Below are 23,311 nucleotides of genomic sequence, written 5' to 3'. Positions count from 1 at the left end.
TCTTCATCTTCTTACTTGATAACCCATTTTTTTGAACCTTTGTTATTAATAGGTATGCCAATGCACTCTTGGTCAAAACCTCCACACCAGCATATACTCCCATCCCAAAGGAAGTTCTTCCTCTATCTTTTGTAAAAATAATTGAAGGAGATAATGATCAATAAATAAGGAAAAAAGATAACGGTCATATCTATCAAAGTCATTTCAAGTTTAAAGAGGTGCCAAGAAAAGACTAGTAAATTTTATACTTTACAATTTCCAGTTTCTTCTTATGCTGGCACTGAAGTCAAACAAGAATATTTATTAGTAGAATAAGAGTGAGACATTCAGTACAGTTTTAAATCAAAATGAATTTAAAATGTCAATTTAACTAATGTATTTAGCTTGTTCTGTCTAATGCAACTAAGATGAATTAGCAATTTTTTACTTTAAAATGATAGGTACTATAATGATAAGAAAAAGGATAAAGAAATGTATGATTAATAATAGTCATGCTTTCTAGTTTGAAAAGCAAAATGTAGCTTAAAAGTGTTCTCTCAGGGACTTCCCTGGTGGTGCAGTGGTTAAGAATCCGCTTGCCAATGCAGGGGACACAGGTTTGAGCCTGGGTCTGGGAAGATCCCACATGCCGCGGAGCAACTAAGCCCATGCACCACAACTACTGGGCCTGTGCTCTAGAGCCCGTGCGCCACAACTACTGAGCCCTTGCGCCACAACTACTGAAGCCCGTGCACCTAGAGCCCCGTGCTCTGCAACAAGAGAAGCCACCACGATGAGAAGCCCAGGCACCACCAGGAAGAGCAGCCCCCGCTCACCGCACCTAGAGAAAGCCCATGCGCAGCAGTGAAGACCCAATGCAGCCAAAAATAAATAAATTTATTAAAAAGAAAAAAAAGTGTTCTCTCAATTGACTGTTACAACAATCCCATGATTTAAAGATGAGGACAATGTTATTGGTCTCAGGTTAATTATAGAGCTGGAATTTGAATTCAGGTACCCCTAATGTTCTTTCATCAAAAATTTAAATTATATCAAAATACATCCAAATGAAGACAAGCAATTTTTATTTTACTTGTATATTATCTCTGCTGTTCATACTTCCAACACTTCTGAAACCCAAAGTAAGACAAAAGACAGACACTTAGAAGGAAGTAGTCATAAAAAAGCTTTTGGGTACCAAAACAGAAGATGAATAACAGATTTTCTGGTTGGTTCACATGCTAATTTAATCTTTTCTTTCATTACTAACAATCCTCTTCTATCACCAGTCTTAGATTCCCTTCCTGCTTCCTCCCTATTCATCTGTTTTATGTCTCCTACTTCCCCCTTTAAATCCATCCCTCACATATGTTTTCATGCTATCTTTAATACCCATTTTCAAGCAATGAAATGTTTTTATCATATAAAAATGTAGATTATCAATGTTTTATACAAATTGAAGAAGATGCACAGAACTAGGGAGTTCAGAGCACCTCTGCCCAGCCTATGCCTCTCTAATAGGCCTCCTTAAAAAAAAAAAAAAAAAAAGCACACAGGATCCATTTTTCTTTTTACCATAAATGTAAATATAAGTGTATTTTTAATGACTAATAAAGTAATTATAAAACATAATCTGGAAATTCTTAGCAATCTTTATTTTGGTAGCATTCTTGGCAATAACTAAAACTTAGAGAAAGGTTTATGAACTTAGTCCATCCATTAATTTTAATGTGTTAGAATTACTTCTTTTAATTTTTTTCCCTTCAGCTTATTTGTACAATTAAAACGCTCTTGAGGTTTCCTTTTAACTTGTTAAACATCAAAATACCCTGGGTATCTTAAGAAAGGAAATATTTAAACTGGAGACTGCTAATCGTGTAATACTTGACATTAACTTTTCAAGGGACATCAGATACCAGAACATAGTTAACTGAACTAAATTACAAAGAGTACAGAGATAGGCTGCTATTTATCAGGATTATGTTTAGGTGTTGCCCTACCTTAAAGGATGGAGATGAAACCAAGAAATCACCCATTTCATGATTTCGACGCTAGCTTTCTTACCTACTATAGAAAGTCTTTTTTTCCTCTCTGCTCCAAATACTGTGTTATCCAAATCTTCTAGTGATGGCAATGGCTCTAAATTAGTAGCCTACGAAGAAAAAAAGCAGATTCATACTATTCTTCCCCTTTAGGGCTTTAATCAGAATCCTTTCCCCTACCAAATATAACCCAGGCATTCTAGGTAACTACGTTTCATTTATTGACTTTTACAAGCATAAATCCTATAATCCTCACTGAAAAAACAAAATCCCAATTCATACCTGTGTACTTCCATTTATTACAAGTAATATTTTGAGGCTCTTCATATGAATACTACGATCCAGCAGTTCCACAGCTTTGTCCAAGTCATCTTGGGTGGTTAATGGAATCACCAACTAAACAAAAGGGAACATAGGAATTCTGTAGCCATCTCACCAGGTCAAGTCCTCCCAGGAGCATCTCCATTACTATGGAATTATAAATCTCAAAATACCTTGCTCTTCGATTTGTCAGTATAATGAAATTCTGAATGAATACATGTTATTTAGATTGTTTTGCTCTTCCCATCCTACCATCACTAAAATCATAAAATGAATATGGATTAATAAATTTTTTTCCTTTACTGAACATTAAATTCTTCTAGAAAACACATTTAAAGATTAAAGATCAGTTTTATAGGATATTTCCATACTATTATTAAACTTAAGTTATAATATCTTCACCTCAAAACAGCATTAAGGAACATACACAAAAACTATGTAAAATAAAATTACTCTCTTTTATCTGCATTGATGAAAGTTTTACTTTTTTTATAGCAACCACAGATTCTCGTCCTCACCTGGTATGCTTACCAACATACAAAATACAATGAGCATCAGTGACGGATGCCGTGGAGGGGTGCCACCAGTAATGTACCTGCAATCTACAGCCTACCTGGCACGCTTATCTCTGACTTGACCACTACAGTCTAAAACAAGTAAGCTAAATGGGTGAGCCATCCTACAGTAACCCCTGAACGTTGAAATTTGCTTTCATTAGTCCTCTCACGGATCAGATGTTATAAGGGACAAAAGCACCTGAACAGCCTGTGAGGAAAAAGCATGATTCATACTACTAAACAAAATACTTCTTTTTTTAAACATGTAAACTTAGGGGCTTCCCTGGTGGCGTAGTGGTTGAGCGTCCGCCTGCCGATGCAGGGGACGCAGGTTCGTGCCCCGGTCCGGGAGGATCCCACGTGCCGCGGAGCGGCTGGGCCCGTGAGCCATGGCCGCTGGGCCTGCGCGTCCGGAGCCTGTGCCCCGCAACGGAAGAGGCCGCAGCGGTGAGAGGCCCGCGTACCAAAAAAAAAAAAAAAAAAAAAGTAAACTTAGTAGCTTAAGATGACTTTGTCAATAATCTTCAAAGTACATTCCGTTTCATTGAAAGGACAGAATAAAAACAAGTGAACATATTCCATACTTGTGAGCCAGCACCAACTAACACAGTATATAAGCCAATCAAACGTAAAGGCCTAGTTAGTTAAGGGTCCTCTACAGTACAAATACCTTGCGGGTAAGGACTCCCCCCCTAAGCCAGCAATGAACACAGAGCACATCAAAAACCAAATACTTGGTAAATATTGTTTAATAAATATCATAGGGTAAAAGCTTCATCTGCACCCAAACCCACTAGCTGACATGGTGTGCATTCATTCTCTATAGATTTCTTTATGAAAACTATTCCTTGTTTTAAGAAAGGCTGCCAGACACAAATACAAAGCAGAACTAATGTGAATTACATCATACAATCTGCTCACATTTACTTACTCTGTACTTGAAATTATATTCCCAATTTCTGTTCATATAGCTAGTTTTATACTGTCACAATTTAGCTACTATCAGGCCTTTTTTTCTCTGTGAGAATTTTTTTCTAATAAAAAAAAGAATATTAACTGTTTGGTATCACAGAACAAGTCTGATCTACTTAATTAAATTCCTTTCATTTTCCTATCAATCATGAACCATATTGGTACACCTTGTTCCCATCTTTAATAGTTTGTAAATTATATTTTAAGCACTAGAGAACATTTTAAAGCAATGAAGAGGATTGTTCTGCCAACTTTCATTTAGGGGAAAACCTGAATGTTTACTTTAACTACACATTATTTATAATTGGATTGTTTACTTCTCCAAGATACTGCTGCTTTGGAAGGAAAAGACACTAATTTAAATCACAGTAACAAAGTATGAACATAAATGATTCCGCTCTTCTTTAGCTTACGAAAGTGAAATCTGGACATTCTGGAGTACCTGGAGTGGCAGCCTGGACTACTGTCTATATCGCTGATGTAATCCCTCATATGTGCTGAGATCACTTATTACAAATTTTAAAACAAGGACTAAAAGTCACGAACAAGTCCCACCCTACCTAAATTATACTAAATAAGTCACCCAATATTTCCCTGCTTGGTGAATTCATTTTGGCCTCATTCATGAAATCTATTTGCCTCTGGCTTCTTACTGATAAATCCAGTTGTATGTTAATAAAAATCATTTCTGGAAAGGAAACTAAAAATTAAGTCCAAAACCCCGTTAAATAGAACCTAAGTTTGAAATAAGTTAATTATCTTCCTAACTTTACATAGTGAAACATGAAAACTGCCCATAAAAAGGCTTGTCCTCCTCTACCTATCTAAAATGGAAAAGGTCTTAGAAAACCCACTTACTTTTGCCTGCATTTATCTCCTGTGACAATACACACAAACCCGACACTTTATTAGATAAAGAGTAGCCTAACTCACAGATCCAACCAATCCCAGCTTAAATTTGCTTGTTTCAATTCTGGCAAACCAGAAGTTTATAGTCTTTTAGAACAGAGGATTTTATATCACACGAGAAAAAAATATTTATGGAACTGGAAAAACAAGAAGTCTAAATGAGTTTTTAGCTTGTCTACAAGTCCACGAAACTAATACACCTTGTTAAGTCTTTCCCTAGTGCCCCCAATGTCCAAGGACATGCCCTGGGCTTGTCAAGATGTGAATCAGGACAAGGTTAACTTACAGAATCACAGATTCTCACAGAAACTCAAGAGTTGCAAGACAATTTTAAACAATGTAATGTTACCCCAATGCCTCCTCCACCACATTTCTACCAAGAGACCACCCAGCATAATGGCAAAACCACTCTCAGAAATCCTTTAGAAAGCATGAGAAAAAGAAACTGAAATGGAGACATTTTCCAATTTTTAGACAATGGGAGAGGGTTCCTAAAACTACAGATCAATTAGCTTGATGTCAATCCTCAAGAAAACCCTAGAAAAAATTATATGCAGGCACCCCTTGTTTTAGTGTGCTTCACCTTACTGCACTTCAGATACCGTGTTTTTTACAAATTGAAGGTCTGTGGCACCCCTGCCGCAAGTCTACTGGCACCATTTCTCCAACAGCATTTACTCCCCTTATGTCTCTGTGTCACATTTTGGTAATTCTTCCAAATATTTCAAACTTTTTCATTATTATTATAATTGTTATGGTGATCTATGATCAGTGATCTTTGATGTTACTATTACAAAAAGATTACAGTTTGCTGAAGGCTAAGATGATGGTTAGAATTTTTTAGCAATAAAAGTATCATTAGGTAAGATTTTTTTTTAGACATAATGCTATCGCACATTTACGAGACTATATTATAATGTAAGCATAACTTTTATATGCACTGGGAAACCAAACAATTCATGTGACTAGTTGTATTGCAATAGTCACTTTATTGTAGTGGTCTGGAACTGAACCTGCAGTATCTCCAAGGTATGCCTATAAACAAATTGGGAGAACTCAGAAAGGAAACAGCAATTTTAGGAGCTCAGACAGGTACACTATGAACAAATCATGTCAAACTAACTTCATTTTTTTTGACAGAACTACTAAGCTCACAGATCAAGACAATATTGTAGTCAATGTATCTTGGCATTTGAAAGTTTTCCATGATACAATTTTAGACCAAACAAAACCAAAACAAAGATATAACTGGGTTCCTTAGAATCATAACATGAGATAAAGATTCAAGTATGTTTATAAAAGATACTAGGACACACTGATCGGGGAATGGGGAAGACAGGGAAGAGAAGGAGCCCCATAAAGGGTATCCTATCCAGCTAGTTACCACCGTGGGTAAGTGAGGCCCATCCATCCCCACCTCCCACCACATCCTTCAGCCTCATATCGCCAATCCCAATTCCCCACTGCCATATGTACTTCAGCTTACACCCTACAGCCATACCTCTGAAAAGCCCTCAGAGTCTCAGGGGCTGGCAGATGGAAATCAGGCCAACACAAACAGAAATAAGTATCATGATAGGGCCAGGCAACAAGAGGTGTTCATGGCTAACTGAAAACCCAAAAATGTATTTGAAAAATAACATTTTAAGGTATTACCACAGTATAATACTCATCACTTTGTTCAGAAATATTATTTGGATATGGATTTTTACTTTATCAAAATATTTTCCACTTTCAGCATAAGTGGTTTCTTTAGACAAGCTACATTAGCATGTTCTTTTGCTTTAAAGTAACAATAATTCATTTGAAAACCTAATATTTCAAATATTTTTATTAGCACAATGCTTTAACATTTGCAAAGTACTTTCACATTTTCTCAAATTAATTTTTACTGAACTTTCCACTGTCACTCCATTCCCACTGACACTTTTTCTACTCCTGACACACAAGTCTTTTCCATCTTAGGATCTCTGTGTGCTCTGCTCTCAAGCTGCTCTCTCTGTCAGGAATGTTGTTCCCCTCAAACTCTTTGCAGGGTTGGCTTTTCATACTTCAAATCTCAACAATTAAATATTACGACCTCATTCAGCTCTTCCTTAGTACTACCTAAATAGGACACCTACTGCCCTTGCCTTTATCCTTTATCATAACACTTTATGCATTTCCTTCGAAGAACTTCACATATTTAAACAAATCAATTATTAACTGTCTGCTTCTACCACAAGTCTATAAACTCCATGAGGGGCTGTAATTCATAAATCACAGCCATCATGCCTGGCAAATTCAACAGTATTTTTCGACAGGGAACAATAACAAATTAACCAATTAACTAAACTGTCCCTAAAATTTTTTAAATCTCAAGATCTTGATCTGAGATCACAGGACTTGAAAGAAATCTCAGAGATTTGCAATCCACATTTTACAGAAGGTTCAAAAGGGGTTGCCCAGAACACAGAGCTCCTGAATGCCACAGTGAGTCCTTAAGATTACACGTACTGACCCCCAACATAAACATGATGATCTAATCACGTCCTTACAAACATGAAAGTAGTCCTTTAAGCTTTAACTAAACTGTCCAACTACCAAAGCTCTGTTGACTCTGTAGACAAGTATACAGTATGAAAAGAAAAGAGTTCATCAATAAAGAACAAAGAGTAAAAATAAAACACAAATAAGCAGCAAACCTCTAAGTAATACATACAGTTCCTCCTTTAACAGATTCTCAATTATTTGCACAGCAGCACATTTCAGTATCCTCCACAATGAAAAAACTCATTTTAATAAGTTAAAATTTACTTCTGTTATCTTATTCCTCTCTAAAATACCATATCCTTAATCAAGCCCCAAATAAAAGCACAACCATCCTAAAACAATCTCTTAAATAAACACACTGCTTTCCAAAACAAGAACTATTGAAAGTTAAACTGTACATGTTTACCTCATTATTGGTATAATGTAGGTCCATAGACTGTCCAAAGGCAATTTTAGCTTTAGACCTCAGATCTTCCAGTTTAACTGGTCTGGGAAACTGAAGGATTCTATATAGACAGAATTTTTATATATTTTATTTTCTTAGGCATAGTTAAATAACTTACTTGCAACAGTTATCGCTTGGACAGAGACATATAAAATTAGGTTAAAATGTAAACATTCACTTAAACACTACAATGGCGCATTTTTGATCAAGTGCACCAATATTTCAACACAAAGTTCAAGAACTCTGAAGTCTGTTCTATCTTAATAAAAATTATAAAAAGGAAATTCTCTAAATGTTCTGCACTTTATAATTTGTGCTGCAAGTGTTATATGAACATAAAAGAGCAATGTAAAATGTTCATTGAGGAAAGTGATTAATTATGTGACATCCATACGATGAAATGCATCAAAACTGTTAAAAAGAATAAAGCTGTTCTCCAGGGATCCAAATTTTGATCCCTATACCCTTATCAACTCAACATTTCTGAGCACATATATATATCGTGTAAGCACATCTCCCCCAGATAAATATCTTTAAAGAGTTAAAATTTTTTAATTTTAGAATTTTCTTCGTATTTCACAAAGGATTGACTTGTGTTGCCCCTGGGGACCATGAACCTAAGCTTGGAGACTACTCTACTAGACCGTAGGTTTTGTAACAGGAGGGATCATGTCTATTTCACTTACTTTATTCCCTTCATAGCCTAGCATATGGTAAGTACTCAATACATAGTGCTCAATGAATAAAAAAAAAACTGAGAAAATATCCATAAAGAATTGTAAATAAGAAAAAGGTAGATTGGACAATTACATGTATGGTATATCTAGTATGTCCCCCCCCTCTTTTTTTTAAACATCTCCGTGTAAATCATTTTTACATCTTCAGTTTGTATGATTTATGAGCCTTCTAAAATTTCTTAAAATGGATAGATCTTTCATTAAATTAATTTAATGAGACACTAATAATAGAAATAAAATCCCATCTTCTCTAACTCCTATTAGGTCTTGTTTAGCAATTCTGTTGTCAACCACCACTACTATGACTTCCACCATTCCACTGAGATACAGATACCCAGTTGAAGGCTAGGCTTCCACCTCCGCTAAGTAATTTGTAGTCACCATTCCAACTCACTTTCCTCAATGTTATTAATTAAATACAGGTCATATGATTAAAGTCTCTTGAGAATAATCAAAATTGTGAATTTAAGACCACACACCTAAAGTATCTGAAGGGACGATACAATTATAATAAGGAGAAATACATTTAATTTCCACTGAGTAAAAATTTTAAAAAATAGTAATATTTAAAACTGCATTATGCAATGACCTTATTTATTTCCTAGTACTGCAAAGTAAAAACATTAATCATTTCTGATGTTTAGCCTGAATTTTGACAGGTTCTATCTTAAGTCCAAGTACACATTACAGTTACCAAGGACTATTCCATTCTCAATTTGTAAGCCATGAACCTTCATTAAAATCTAAAAACAACCTCTAATGGTCTTAACTAGGACATGCATTTGATTATATCAATAAACCGACATATAATGTTTCCTTCCTCACCTTTTTTCTCCTCTGTGTTCAAATTTGACTCGGACATCATTCTGTAACGAAATAATAAATCATTTCAGAGATCAGATAAAATTTCCAGAATTTCTAAATCACTTTTTTTTTCTTAGTCACTCATTTAAAATAGAGCAGAGGGGGAAGGAGGTTTCATTTTCAGTGTCAACTCCAATCAATCGATAGTGTCTACCAAAGAGCTGAGCTGAGAATTACGTTGCTGAATCTGGGCTCAAAGGGAAAGAGCACCAAGATCTATTAGTGATGGCATCATGGGTCTGCGACATTTGTTAATTCTGTTAGAGGGCAATATAGAATACTATATTTCCACTTTTTTATGTTAGACATCCCAAACAAATTTAATATGATACTCCAATAAAAATTAATTAAAAAAGAATCAAAATGATCTTCATCTGTAAATATACAGAATAACAGACTATTTTAAATAAAAACTATTGCTCGTGTTACATGCCTTAAGAATTGGATGAAATATCAACTCTAGAGAGAAGTTACCACATTAAATGAAACTACCATTTAAAAAAACAAAACAAAACAGACACCCTACGGGAAAATGTGTGCAAATAACAAAATACTTGATTCGAAAGTGTGAAGCTAATCACTTTAAACAAACCCTGTATACAGTTAGGGTATTCAAAGAAAGGAATTCATAGAATAACAATATATATTTACTAAAATATTATTGAGACAAATACCTGCTTTTTTGGTGATAAGGATTTTGCTTTTCTGGTTTCCTGTAAGGATAATGCTGGTCGACTGGCCTTATGAAGAACAGCCAAATCTTGCATGATTGAGTTCAAAGCTTGCTGATCATCTGGTATTTTTAAAATAACATATACACAGAATTGTAATTTCAATATGTATTTACCATAGACACCAATACAAAAATCTATAGTAAAATTTAATGCAAAAATACATTAATTTAATGCAAAAAATGCATCTAGAACATTTTCAATGCCTACATTCCTGCTATTTTGGTGAAATAAAAATTTAGTTATTTAAAAACTGAAGACAAGTAACATTAAAACTGCACTAGACTCAAGCACTTGCATCTTACTCGCATAGGTGTTCACACGAGACATTTATAAGGCAAGTAAAGTCATTCTGATGCTTCTAATGATGTAACATCCTAGTACATGAGCCAAAACAGCCCTGTTATGACAAATTCTTTTCTACGACACCTAAACAAAACATCAACAAGACATCTAAAATCTTAATTAAAACAAGTGGGGAAAAAATAAACAACTTTCTATAAATACCATCATTATTTAACATTTATGTTCAAAGTATGGAATGCCTTTTAGAGTTTTTCTCTTTCATCAATACTTCATGTCAGAAACAAAGAAATGCTTTATCAGTGGATGAAGACCTATACTGATACTTGGAAGTGTTTTTTTTTTTAACTTCTTCACCATAAGGTTCAACAAGACTACATTTAACAGACAAACTATTTAATGGTCTCAGCCACTAACAACTTAAAAGGTATCAATGCAAGAAAAAAGTAATGAATCCATAAAACTGAATGAAAGGATCATGAACTTTTACTCTCTTCCAAACACATCAGAGATTTCTAAGACTATAAGCATGAGCCTCCTAGTAATGTCAACTATATGATCTCTGGAAAACTTCAGAGACAATTTAATTGATTTTCACTAGTAAATCAACTCTACTAATGATAATCACCAATTGGTAAATAAAGGAACTGAGGGACTTTACAGCTTACATTTAAAAATGTAACCATTTTCGTGAAGAGTAATTTAAGTTCCAGAGCAGTAGTTAAAACATGCTTTATCCTGTAAAGGGAGATCATTAAAAAGAATGTGGCAAGTCAATGGCTTCATCAGTCTTTCAAACACACAAATAGCTGACTTCTCTAACATGTTAATTTTTTATAACACTCAATATATTCTGTTCTACAGTAAAAAAAACTTGCATATTAAAATTAAAATAATGGCTCCAAAGGTTTTGTTAATAAATTCCAGGTCTGGAGAAAATTTTAATCCTTCACAAAGTATTCTTTGTAAAATAAAATTTCTACATAATATTAGCTTAGCCAAACAGTAACTCAGCCAGATGGGTATAATGTAATAACAACAGGTGTATTGTATATGGGTCCAAGCCAGATTATGTCATTTATTGATAAAAATAAATCCTCCCTTAGAAAAAGAATAAGTTGAAAATGATCTGAACTGGAATAAAATTATCTGATGTAACCTTCTTAAGAAAAGTAAGACCCTTAATTCTATACTGGGGAAAGGAAAACTCTTACACATATCTATGTTTTATTTTCTTCATTAAACACTTGAATTTAGGCATTTTCACAATATTTAATGTTTAACATTACATGTTTAATATTATAACACCAAAATAAATAAATGCCTGGGAAGGCTTTGGCTTAAATCTCTTATCACATTTACATATACTAACTTCCTTGTTTAAAAAAATGAATACCGTTTTCTACAGTACATGTAAAAAAGTAAAGAGAGCCATTTGAATAAAAGTAACTTCTCAGGGAGATACCATACAACTGAAGGGTTACTTAATTGAATTCCTTCTTTTTCTGGAATGAAGGAGAATCAGATGGTAAATTAGTACCCAGTAGGTAACTTACTTTTGATAAGATGTAAGCTAACAAATTCCCAAAGGATCGAACAAAGTGATGAACATACACTACAAGCACTGTTCTAACTATTCCTAGACTGTTTTACTCTATTAAGAATCTCTATGGTGGTTACAGGTACTAGGAAAATTAGACAGGTTATAAACGTCATAGGATCACGAGTTGATCCAAATGGCAGAGAGGATGCTTGAAGGATCCCAGAGCCTGACCAACAGTCACACAGGAGAAGCAGTGTATTTCTGACAAACGTTAAAAGGACAGTGAGTTGAGCAGAAAACCGGAAAATACTTGGGAAATAATTTCAAATAAAAAATTTATCAGTAATGTTTAATTTGATAGCTTATATTCTTATTTTACTTTAAAACTACAGGAGAAAATCTTCAATCAAAAATTCAAATATCTGTGACACACTTTTAAATATTCACAGTTTCTTGTGACTAGCTTTGTACATGTTTTTAAGCAATGACTGTTCTTTGCATACTATAAGTATCATTTGAGAAGTATGGTGTAATTCAAATTTAATATAAAGTTCAGACTGCAAGTGAGAGCAACAAAAATGAAAAGTTGGTATGAATTCAGTAAAAGGATATCCAATTTGGAATTGGAGGCGAAGGTGACAAAAGTGGAGAATTTGGACTACATGATGGCACTGCACTCATGGTTAAAAAAGGAGAAAGTAGGGCTTCCCTGGTGGCACAGTGGTTAAGAATCTGCCTGCCAATGCAGGGGACACGGGTTCGAGCCCTGGTCTGGGAAGATCCCACATGCTGTGGAGCAACTAAGCCCACGTGCCACAACTACTGAGCCTGCGCTCTAGAGCCAGCGAGTCACAACTACTGAGCCCACGTGCCTAGAGCCCATGCTCCACAAGAGAAGCCACCACAATGAGAAGCCTGAGCACCACAACGAAGAGTAGCCCCCGCTTGCTGCAACTAGAGAAAGCCTGCGTGCAGCAATGAAGACCCAACGCAGCCAAAAATTTAAAAAAATAAATAAATAAATAAAAGAGACTGTAGAAGAGAAATTTAGAAAGTAGGAAGGTGGAGGTTTATTTTACACACTTACCACGAGTAGACACACTGAAAGTGTGCTAGCCCTCCCACTAAAGAACACAGACAAATTAAAGTTCCTTGGCCTAAATGCCATGTATATTCATATACAAGTGACTAATATATTTTTTTAAATTAATTTATTTACTTTTGGCTGCGTTGCATCTTTGTTGCTGCACACAGGCTTTCTCTAGTTGCAGCGAGCGGGGGCTACTCTTCGTTGTGGTGCACAGACTTCTCATTGCAGTGGCTTCTCTTGTTGCAGAGCACTGGGCCTAGAACACATGGTCTTCAGGAGTTGTGGCTCACAGGCTCAGTAGTTGTGGCACACTGGCTTAGTTGCTCTGCAGCATGTGGGATCTTCCCGGCCCAGGGCTTGAACCCATGTCCCCTGCATTGGCAGGTGGATTCTTAACCACTGCGCCACCAGGGAAGCCCCAGCAGACAGATTCTTAACCACTGCACCAACCAGGGAAATCAGAGTGACCAATATTGATACATTTGTTAAGCAAGTGGTAGGAAAAGTGTGACAAACACAAACATTGGCAAATACATGTCAGCATTAAGATACCGTTATAAGATACTGGTCTAAGTTTAAAACCTTAGCTTCCAACTACCCAGTCCATTTTTCCCCATTTAAGATAGGACAGACCAGTTGCTCCATTTCTTTCTAGCGTTTCACTGTCCAATCCCTGCCTCACATTGGAATGCTCAACCCCAAGGAGAAAAGAGAAGAAAAGAAAGAAAAGAGAGTAAAGAAGAAAACAAAATGATATAGAAACTGAACACCCACAATCCATTCCCATACTTTAGCCTCTCTTTCCATTAACATTATGACACCATAGGAAATTCACAAGAGTTGTAAAACATACCCTCTTCAAGCACCAATGATTTACTGCTCTATTATTTTATAAAGTTTCATGATTTATTATTTTTATGCAGCTATTTTCTTTAGCCTATCTATATTATTACACTGTTGAGTAATTATAACAATTCATTCTTCAGCATTTATTCAATCTTTAAAAGTCAGGTTTCTTTACCAAGTATTCTCTCTGGCCATCAGGTTCTAAGAAAATCACGATCCATCTTAACAGTTTATTTTGAATGTCCATACTATGTCCTGCATAAACTGGTTATCCCAAAACTGTAAAAGTCAACACAAAAAGTGCTCTAATTGAAAATCTATTAAGTAAATAAATGTAAAATATTACATAAATCTACTTAATCATAAAATTTCTTCATAAAAACTTATCATACACACAGAGAAAAAGTTGTCCCTCCCATTTTATCCTTTAATTATAGATGAGAAATGCTTTTAGTTGGAACTCACCCATCATGGCAACCAGCTTGACTATTTGAAAATTAGGGAAATGGTTCTCTCATCAGCATTCTCTATTGCCTAAGAACATAAAAAGATGAACACGTTAATAAGACGAAGAAAGAGAAGAGGTAGCCACAAAAAGAAAAAAGTCAGTATAAATAACACTAATGTGAATGTACAATATTAATACTTTACACATTTTGCTGGGGAGAAGTGCCTTCTTTTTTCCAGATATTCAATTATTGAGAAGGAAATGAAAATTATTATTATTTTAAATTAAATTTACCTAAGTACTTTTCAGGTTCCTATCTATCTAAGCTAAAGCAAAACAAAACAAAATGATTTTTGAGAGTCAAAAAACTTAAGAGATAATCTAATAAACTCAAGTTCCGGGACTTCCCTGTTGATCCAGTGGATAAGAATCCACCTTCCAATGCAGGGGACGCGGGTTTAATCCCTGGTAGGGGAACTAGGATGCCACATGCAGCGGGGCAACTAAGCTGGCATGCCACAACTACTGAGCCCACGTGCTCTGGAGCCCACGCATCACAACTACAGAGAAGCTCGCGCACCGCAACTAAGACCCGATGCAGCCAAAACTAAATAAATAAGTATCAAAAAAACAAAACTGAAGTTCCCACAGGGCAATGGCAGATATAAAGACTGAGTGCAAATGTCATATTTAGAGCCATCAACAAAATAGTAAAGGCCTACAAATCTCCATAAAAGAAAATATTATCACAATCAACAAAAATTCCAAAAGTTTGCAGCAATCTGGACAGCATTTAGGAGTCACAGTAAAAAGAGAGAAGCTTGTGGCATTCTGACCTTCCCTATTCCTATCTTCCTGCCCCTTATTCCCAGCTCCAAAGTAGCAATCTAAACCAACAGCCCACAGTCACCATGAAAATGAGCAGCCTGGCAGCAACTGGAAAGGGCAGAATGGAACTGGAATGCCTTCAAAGTCTGATTCCAAAAAAACTGTCATTATTTGACCTATCTAATGGTTGGCTGATAGACCCCATTTGAAAGGCTGCCTTTATTTAACCTGACTCAAAGCTTTTCCATTGCAAAGAACTTGGAGTGTTTGCTGAAATCAATCAGGGACAACATATGTCAACTGTCTGAGGAAGGGGAAAATAGTTGGGCAAACAATAGGTTAAGAAAAAAATTTTTTAGAAAAGCTGAGAAATGAGATGTCAACAGGGAACTCTGAAAAGCTCCAACAGACTCCTGGGACTCTAGAAGGTACACAAATGCCCAAGGCTGTTGCTTTACTCAAGAAAGGCTTTCACCTCTGGCTAACTCTGAGGCTCTGTGTAGCAGTAAGTAAAGGATAAGGTGGAGTTGTAAATGCCTGGGAGAAGGTTAAAGGCCAGCCCCAACACACACAGAAAACCACTCAAAACAGACTTATCTGTTCCAAGTATCTAAGGAAATCTCTGTCTAATCATTAGATGACAGCTCAACTAAGAGCAGTCTTCAGTGACCATATATGACAAAGAATACAGACTTTAAAAAGTGAGTTCTGAAATGTCACTAAACAAACAAATAAGAAGAATAAACAAAAAACACTGGGGAGGGGACATCCCTGGTGGTCCAGTGGTTAAGACTCCATGTTCCCAATGCAGGGGACATAGGTTTAATCCCTGGTCAGGGAACTAAGATCTGGCATGCTGTGTGGCACAGCCAAAAAACAAACAAACAAACAAACAAAAAACCACTGGGGAGGGAGAAGAATCTGATTTCCAGACGTGGCCCATTATAATATTTTAAATGTCCAGTTTTCAAGAAAAAAATGAGACATACAAAGATATTAGTCCATACACAGAGAAAAAGCAATCAACAGAAACTGACCCTGAGAAAGCCTAAATGTCAGACTAACTAGACACATACAAAAATTCCAGATTCCTAGATGAAAAGCCAGTGTTCAGCATAAACTATACTGTTTGTATAAGCAGCTTAGGCACAATAAGCCATTCTTATCAGTTAGGCAGCTGGGAACTCTCCTGAAATCCAAGTTCTCAGATGCCAGCCAATGATAAGCAATTCATTCCAAAGATAAGCAGTGAGGCTATGTGAACTCTTTTCTACAAACAGCAGAAGGAAATTAATAGACAAGTTTAAAGAAACTGCATAAAGCAATAATTATAAGCGTGTTGTTGGGTGTACAATATATAGATATAATTTGTACAACAATATACACAAATTTCCCTTTGTATAGTACAAAGGAAAGAGGAGGGATGGAGTTAAAAGGAAAGTTTTGTATGCCACTCAAGTTAAGTGGCATTAACTCAAACTACATTGTTTTAAGTTGAGATGTTAATTTTAATCCCCAGGTCAATGACTGAAGAATACATTTTTTTAAATGGCAAAAGAAATGAGAGAATTAAAATAGCACACAACAAAATATCTATTTAACCCAAAGAAGGCAGTAATGGAGGAATGAGGAACAACAAATAAGATACAAAACACATAGAACACAAAAATAAAATGGCAGATGTAATCTTACCTTATGTGTAATTATATTAAATATAAGAGGAATGAACAAACCAGTTAAAAGGCAGAGATTAGCAGACTAGGTTAAAAAACAAGATCTAACTATATGCTGTCTACATCAGACACATTACAGATTCAGGCACAAAACAGGCTGAAAGTTAAAGACTGTAAAAAGATATACCATGCAAACAGTAGCCAAAGGAGACCTAGCTATACTAATAGCAGACAAAACAGAATATATTATACACGAGCACTGAATATGAAACTGTGACTAAAAATCTTCCAACAAACAAAAGCCCAGGACCAAATGGCTTCACAGGCAAATTCTATCAAACATTTAGAGAAGAGCTAACACCTGTCTTTCTCAAACTCTTCGAAAATTTGGCAGAGGAAGGAACACTCCCAACCTCATTCTACAGAGCCACCATCACCCTGATACCAAAACCAGACAGAGATGTCACAAAGAAAGGAAACTACAGGCCAATATGACTGATAAATACAGATGCAAAAATCCTCAACAGAATACTAGCAAACACAATCCAACAGCACAGTAAAAGGATCACACACCCTGATTAAGTAGGGTTTATCCCAGGAAGGCAAGGATTCTTCAATATACGCAAATCAATCAATGTGATACACCATATTAGCAAACTGAAGGAGAAAAACCATATGATCATCAAAATAGATACAGAAAAAGCTTTTGACAAAATTCAACACCCATTTATGATAAAAACCCTCCAGAAAGTAGGCATAGAGAAAACTTACCTCAACATAAAAAAGGCCATATATGACAAACCCACAGCCGATATTGTTCTCAAGTTCTGGAGCCTGTGCTCCGCAACAAGAGAGGCCACGATAGTGAGAGGCCCACAGATCGTGAAGAAGAGTGGCCCCCGCTTGCCGCGACTACAGAAAGCCCTCGCACAGAAATGAACACCCAACACAGCCAAAAATAAATTAAAAAAAAAAAGTCTACAGACAATAAATACTGGAGAGGGTGTGGAGAAAAGGGAACCCTCTTGCACTGTTGGTGGGAATGTAAATTGATACAGCCACTATGGAGAATAGTATGGAGGTTCCTTAAAAAACTAAAAATAGAACTACCATACGACCCAGTAATCCCACTACTGGGCATATACCCTGAGAAAACCATAGTTCAAAAAGAGTCATGTACCACAGTATTCACTGCAGCACTATTTACAATAGCCAGGACATGGAAGCAACCTAAGGGTCCATCAACAGATGAATGGATAAAGAAGATATGGCACATATATACAGTGGAATATTACTCAGCCATAAAAAGAAACGAAATTGAGTTATTTGTAGTGAGGTAGATGGACCTAGAGTCTGTCATACCGAGTAAGTCAGAAAGGGAAAAACAAATACTGTATGCTAACACATATATATGGAATCTTAAAAAAAAAATGGTTCTGAAGAACCTACAGGCAGAACAGGAATAAAGACGCAGATGTGGAGAGTAGACTTGAGGACACAGGGATGGGGAGGGGTGAGCTGGGACAAGGTGAGAGAGTGGCATGGACATACATACACTACCAAATGTAGAATGGATGGCTGGTGGCAAGCAGCTGCAGTGAGATCAGCTTGGTGCTTTGTGACCACCTAGAGAGGTGGGATAGGGACGGTGGGAGGGAGACACAAGAGGAAGGGGATATGTGGTATGTGTATATGTATGGCTGATTCACTTTGTTATACAGCAGAAGCTAATGCACCATTGTAGAGCAATTATATTCCAATAAAGATGTTGGGGAAAAAAAGAAAGCATCATTATGATGTGAGAGCCACCATCATCCATTTTAAAAGTACAAGACAAGCTCTTTAACAATCAGACATTTTACATCATTCCTTTTACTCCTTGAAATTATATTTCCATTTCGCTTCCCCCACAGAATTTGATATTTTTATGCTCGACAGTCTTTTATTGATCAGTCTCATATATCAGAGCAACAAAACATGTATGCAAATTTGTTTAAAATTTGTTTCCTATAACTGTAAATAATAAATAATTATTAAATATAAAAAAGAATATATTACAAAATCATTATTAGTGGCAAAGTAGAACATTTATAGTGAAAAAACTGCCAACTTATCAACAAGATATAGTAATTATGAACATGTATGCACCTAACAACAGACTCTCAAAATGCATGGGAAAAAAAAAGATAGACTTGAAATAAACAATTCAAATATAACAGAGATTTCAATGCCTCATTTTCAATACTGGATAAAACAAGTAAACAGAAAATCAATGAAAAAGTGAAGACTTAAATAATGCTATAATATGCTATACAGATAAAATAATGCTATATAGATATAGAGCACTATATCTAGAACACTGAACCCCAAAACAGAAAAATACACATTTTTCTCAAATACATGTGCAACATTTTCCAGGACAGACCACTTGTTAGGCAATAAAACTTATCTCAGCAAGTATAAATAGATTTAAGAAATATGATGTATGTTCCCTGACAACAATGCAATGAAATGAGAAACTGATAATAGAAAGAAATTTGGGGAATTTACAAATATGTGAAAATTACGTAACACATTCCTAAAGAACCAATGGAACAAAAAAGAAGTCACATGGAAAATTAGAAAATGCTTTGAGAAGAATGAAAATAAAAACAAAACATACTGAAAATTATTGGATACACCTAAAGTACAACTTAAAGATAAATTTATAACTGTTGGGAACTCCCTGGCAGTCCAGTGGTTAGGACTAAGCACTTTCACTGCCGTAGACTGGGTTCAATCCCTGGTGGGGGAACTAAGATCTTGCAAGCCATGCAGCATGGCCCCCTCCAAAAAAAGGAGAGAGAGAGAGAGAGAGAGAGAGAGAGAGAGAGAGAAAGAGAGAAATTTGTAACAGTTAGTGTTTATATTTAAAAAAAAAAGATCTCAAATCAATAAACTAAACTTCTACCTTAAAACACCAAAAAAGGACGAGCATGTTAAACCCAAAGCAAGTAGAAGGAAAGAAACAATAAGGATTAGAAGTGGAAACAAGCCAAAAAAATTAAAACACAATAGAAATTTTTTGAATCAATGAAACAATGGTTCTTTGAAAAGATCAATAAAATTGACAAAATTTTAGCTAGATTAACCAAGGAAAAAAAGAGGGAAGATACAAATATCTAAACTCAGGAGTTAAAGGAGAATTACTACCAACCTTACAGAAATAAAAAGGATAAGGGAATACTATGAAGAACTGTATATCAATGGATTAGATCACCTGGATGAAATAAAGAGATTGAATTAGAAATTTAAAAACTTTTCACAAATAAGAAGTCCTAAGCCAGATAGATGGCTTCAAACATTTAAGAAAGAATTACCACCAATTATTAAAAAAAAAAAAAAACTGAACCTAGTATTACTCTGATAACCAAACCAGACAAACACGTTACAAGAGAAAACTACAGATTGATAACTTTGTGAATATAGATAAATCCTCAACAAAATGCTAGCAAACCTAATCCAGAACGTTAAAAAAGGGGACTCTAGGGCTTCCCTGGAGGTGCAGTGGTTGAGAGTCCGCCTGCCGATGCAGGGGACATGGGTTCGTGCCCGGGTCCGGGAAGATCCCACATGCCGCGTAACGGCTAGGCCTGTGAGCCATGGCTGCTGAGCCTGCGCGTCCGGAGCTTGTGCTCCGCAACGGGAGAGGCCACAACAGTGAGAGGCCCGCGTACCGCAAAAAAAAAAAAAAAAAGGAGACTCTATACCATGAACATGTAGGATATATCCCACAAAAGCAAGGTAGGTTCAGCATACAAAAATCAATGTAATAAACCACACTGATAGAATAAAAGAAAGATACATGATCATCTCAACAGTCAAAGAAAACGCAAGTGCCAAGATCCAACTGCCTACTCAAAAGACTAGGAAGGAAAGGAAATTTCCTCCAGCTGATAAAGGGGATCCATGAAAAACCCACAGCTAACATCATACTTAATGATGAAAAACTGCACACGTGCCCCCTAAGACCAGGGACAAGCAAGGATGTCCAGTCTTGCCACTCATATTTAATATTGTACTGGAGGTCCTAGTCAGAATATGAGGCAAGAAAATGAAATCAAAGGAATCCAGACTGGATAAGAAGCAAAACTATCCCTATTTGCAGTTGACAATCTTGTATACAGAAAATCTAAGAAGTTCACAAAAACAATATTAGAGCTAATGAATGAGTTCAGCACAGTTGCAGGATACAAGATCAACACTGAAAAATCAGTTGTATTTCTATACATTAGCACTGAACAATACAGAAATAAAATTTAGAAATAAATTCCATTTATAACAGCATCAAAAGAATAACAAAGTTTTGTACACTGGAAACTATAAAACATTATTGAAAGAAACTGAAACAGATCTAAATATACGGAAAGACATCCCATGTTCATGGATTGGAACAAAATATTTTTAAGGTGACAAAACTCTCAAAGTGATCTACAGACTCATTATAAAACTGAAACTAACACACCACTGTAAAGCAATTACACTCTAAAAAAAAGTGATCTACAGATTCAATGCAATCTCTATCAAAATCCTCTATCAAAATTCCAATGGCCTTTCTTTGCAGAAATGGAAAAGCTGATCTTTAAATTCATATGGAGCTACAAGAGACCCTGAAGAGCCAAAACAATATTGAAAAAGAAAAATAAAATTGGAGGACTCACACTTCCTGATTTTAAAAATCACTACAAAATTATAGCAATCAAAACAGTGGGGGTACTGACATAAGGAGAGAAACTGGTGGAATAGAATTGAGAGTCCAGAAATAAACCCAAACATCTACAGTCAAATGATTTTTGACAAGGGTGCCAAGACAATGGGGGAAAAAACAGTCTTCAATAACAGGTGCTGGACAACTGGATATCCACATGCCAAAGCATGAAGTTGGACCCCTACCTCAAATGATATGTAAAAATTAATTCAAAATGGATCAAAGACTAAATGGAAAAGCTAAATTTATAAAACTCTTAGAAGGGAACAGAGGTATAAACATCATTTTCTACCTACCACCCTTAGTTTTTGAATGCAGAACTTACCTAAAGTGAACAAATTTTAAATATACATTTTACATATGCATTTACCCACATAACCACCAAACAGATAAAAATATAGACATTTCCGGGACCCATAAAGGCTCCTTTGTACCCATTCCCAGTCACCCTTTCCCCACAAGGGTAACCATCATCTTGACATTTATTGCCATAGATTAGTTTTGCCTTTTAAAATTTCATGTGAGTTGAATCATACAAGACAAACTTTGTATTTTTTTTTTTTTTTTTGGCCACACTGTGCAGCTTGCAGGATCTTAGTACCCCGACCAGCGACTGAACCCATGACCCTGGCAGTGAAAGCATGGAGTCCTAACCTATGGGCCACCAGGGAATTCCCTGTATTTATTTTCACTTAGTATCTTATGTCTCTGAAATTCTTCCACATTATCTGTATGAGTATTTTGTTCACTTTCATTGCTGTGTAATATTCCATTATAAGCCTATACCTCAACTAATTTACCCATTCTACTACTGATGGACATGAAGGCTGTTTCCAGTTACTGGCTATTACAAATAAAACTTCTATGAACCTCTTTGAACATGCTTTTTGGTAAACATAAACACATATTTCTGTTGGATATATACCCAAGGAGGGAACTGCTAGATCTCTAAGACATGCATATAGTTAGCTTTAGCAGTTATGGCCGAACATTTCTTCAAAGTGATTGTGTTAAATATACATACTCTCACCAGCAATGTAAGAGAGTTCCAGTTCTTCCACATCCTCAGCAACACTATTAGTCATTCTGGTGGTTATGTAATATCTCACTATAGTTTTAATTTACATTTATCTGATGATTAATGATGTTGAGTACCATTTTCATTGGTTTACTGGCCACTTTGATATCCTCTTTTGTAAAATGACTGCTTACGTATTTTGCACCTTTTAAAACTTTAGATACAAGAATTTTGTTGGATATGTTCATTACGGTGTCTTCTCCTTACACTCTGTTTATGATATCTTCACTCTAACAAATTTAATGGAGTCAGTAAGTATACAGTGGAGAATCTGGGCAAGTCCTTGATGAGGTGATCAAAATTAACATCACATATAAAGGATGGATGAACATCCTGTGTCTCTAGATGTGATACTCTGAGAAGGACACAACGTAAATTAAGCAGTTTTCTGAGAATGTATAACCTAAATACAATTCATAAAGAAACTTCAGACAAATAAAAAATAATAAACATTGTATTTAAACAAAAAGGGAGATTGCATTCCTCAGAAATGCCAGTGAGATAGAAGTCAAAGAACGGCTATGGAAATGTTGCAGATTTAAGGAGAGTAAAGAGACATGGCAACTTCATCCATCCTGACCCTAGACCGGATCCTGTACTAGAGGGAAACAGTGCTATAAAGACCATTATTAGGTCAACTGACAAAATTGGAATACGCACAGTTAC

At 35.8% G+C, this 23,311-nt stretch overlaps 1 protein-coding gene across 1 annotated transcript in view; it reads right to left on the bottom strand.

Annotated features, from left to right (window-relative positions):
• MAP3K2 (mitogen-activated protein kinase kinase kinase 2) overlaps positions 1-14,406 on the bottom strand; it is a 43,245-nt gene extending 28,839 nt beyond the window's left edge. The window contains exons 1-6 of the mRNA XM_024738015.1: positions 14,337-14,406; positions 10,033-10,151; positions 9,320-9,360; positions 7,719-7,818; positions 2,304-2,417; positions 2,044-2,131 (exon numbers count right to left, since the gene is read on the bottom strand). Coding sequence (XP_024593783.1) covers positions 2,044-2,131; positions 2,304-2,417; positions 7,719-7,818; positions 9,320-9,360; positions 10,033-10,151; positions 14,337-14,343 — 469 coding nt within the window. The 5' untranslated portion in view covers positions 14,344-14,406. The remainder of the gene's footprint in view (positions 1-2,043; positions 2,132-2,303; positions 2,418-7,718; positions 7,819-9,319; positions 9,361-10,032; positions 10,152-14,336) is intronic.
• Positions 14,407-23,311: the final 8,905 nt, after the last annotated feature.

The sequence above is a fragment of the Neophocaena asiaeorientalis genome, unplaced genomic scaffold (assembly GCF_003031525.2).
Source record: "Neophocaena asiaeorientalis asiaeorientalis breed wild unplaced genomic scaffold, Neophocaena_asiaeorientalis_V1.1 scaffold98, whole genome shotgun sequence".
Classification (NCBI taxonomy): domain Eukaryota; kingdom Metazoa; phylum Chordata; class Mammalia; order Artiodactyla; family Phocoenidae; genus Neophocaena; species Neophocaena asiaeorientalis.
Note: the sequence above shows the minus strand (reverse complement) of the source record. Positions and strands in the feature narration are given on the sequence as shown.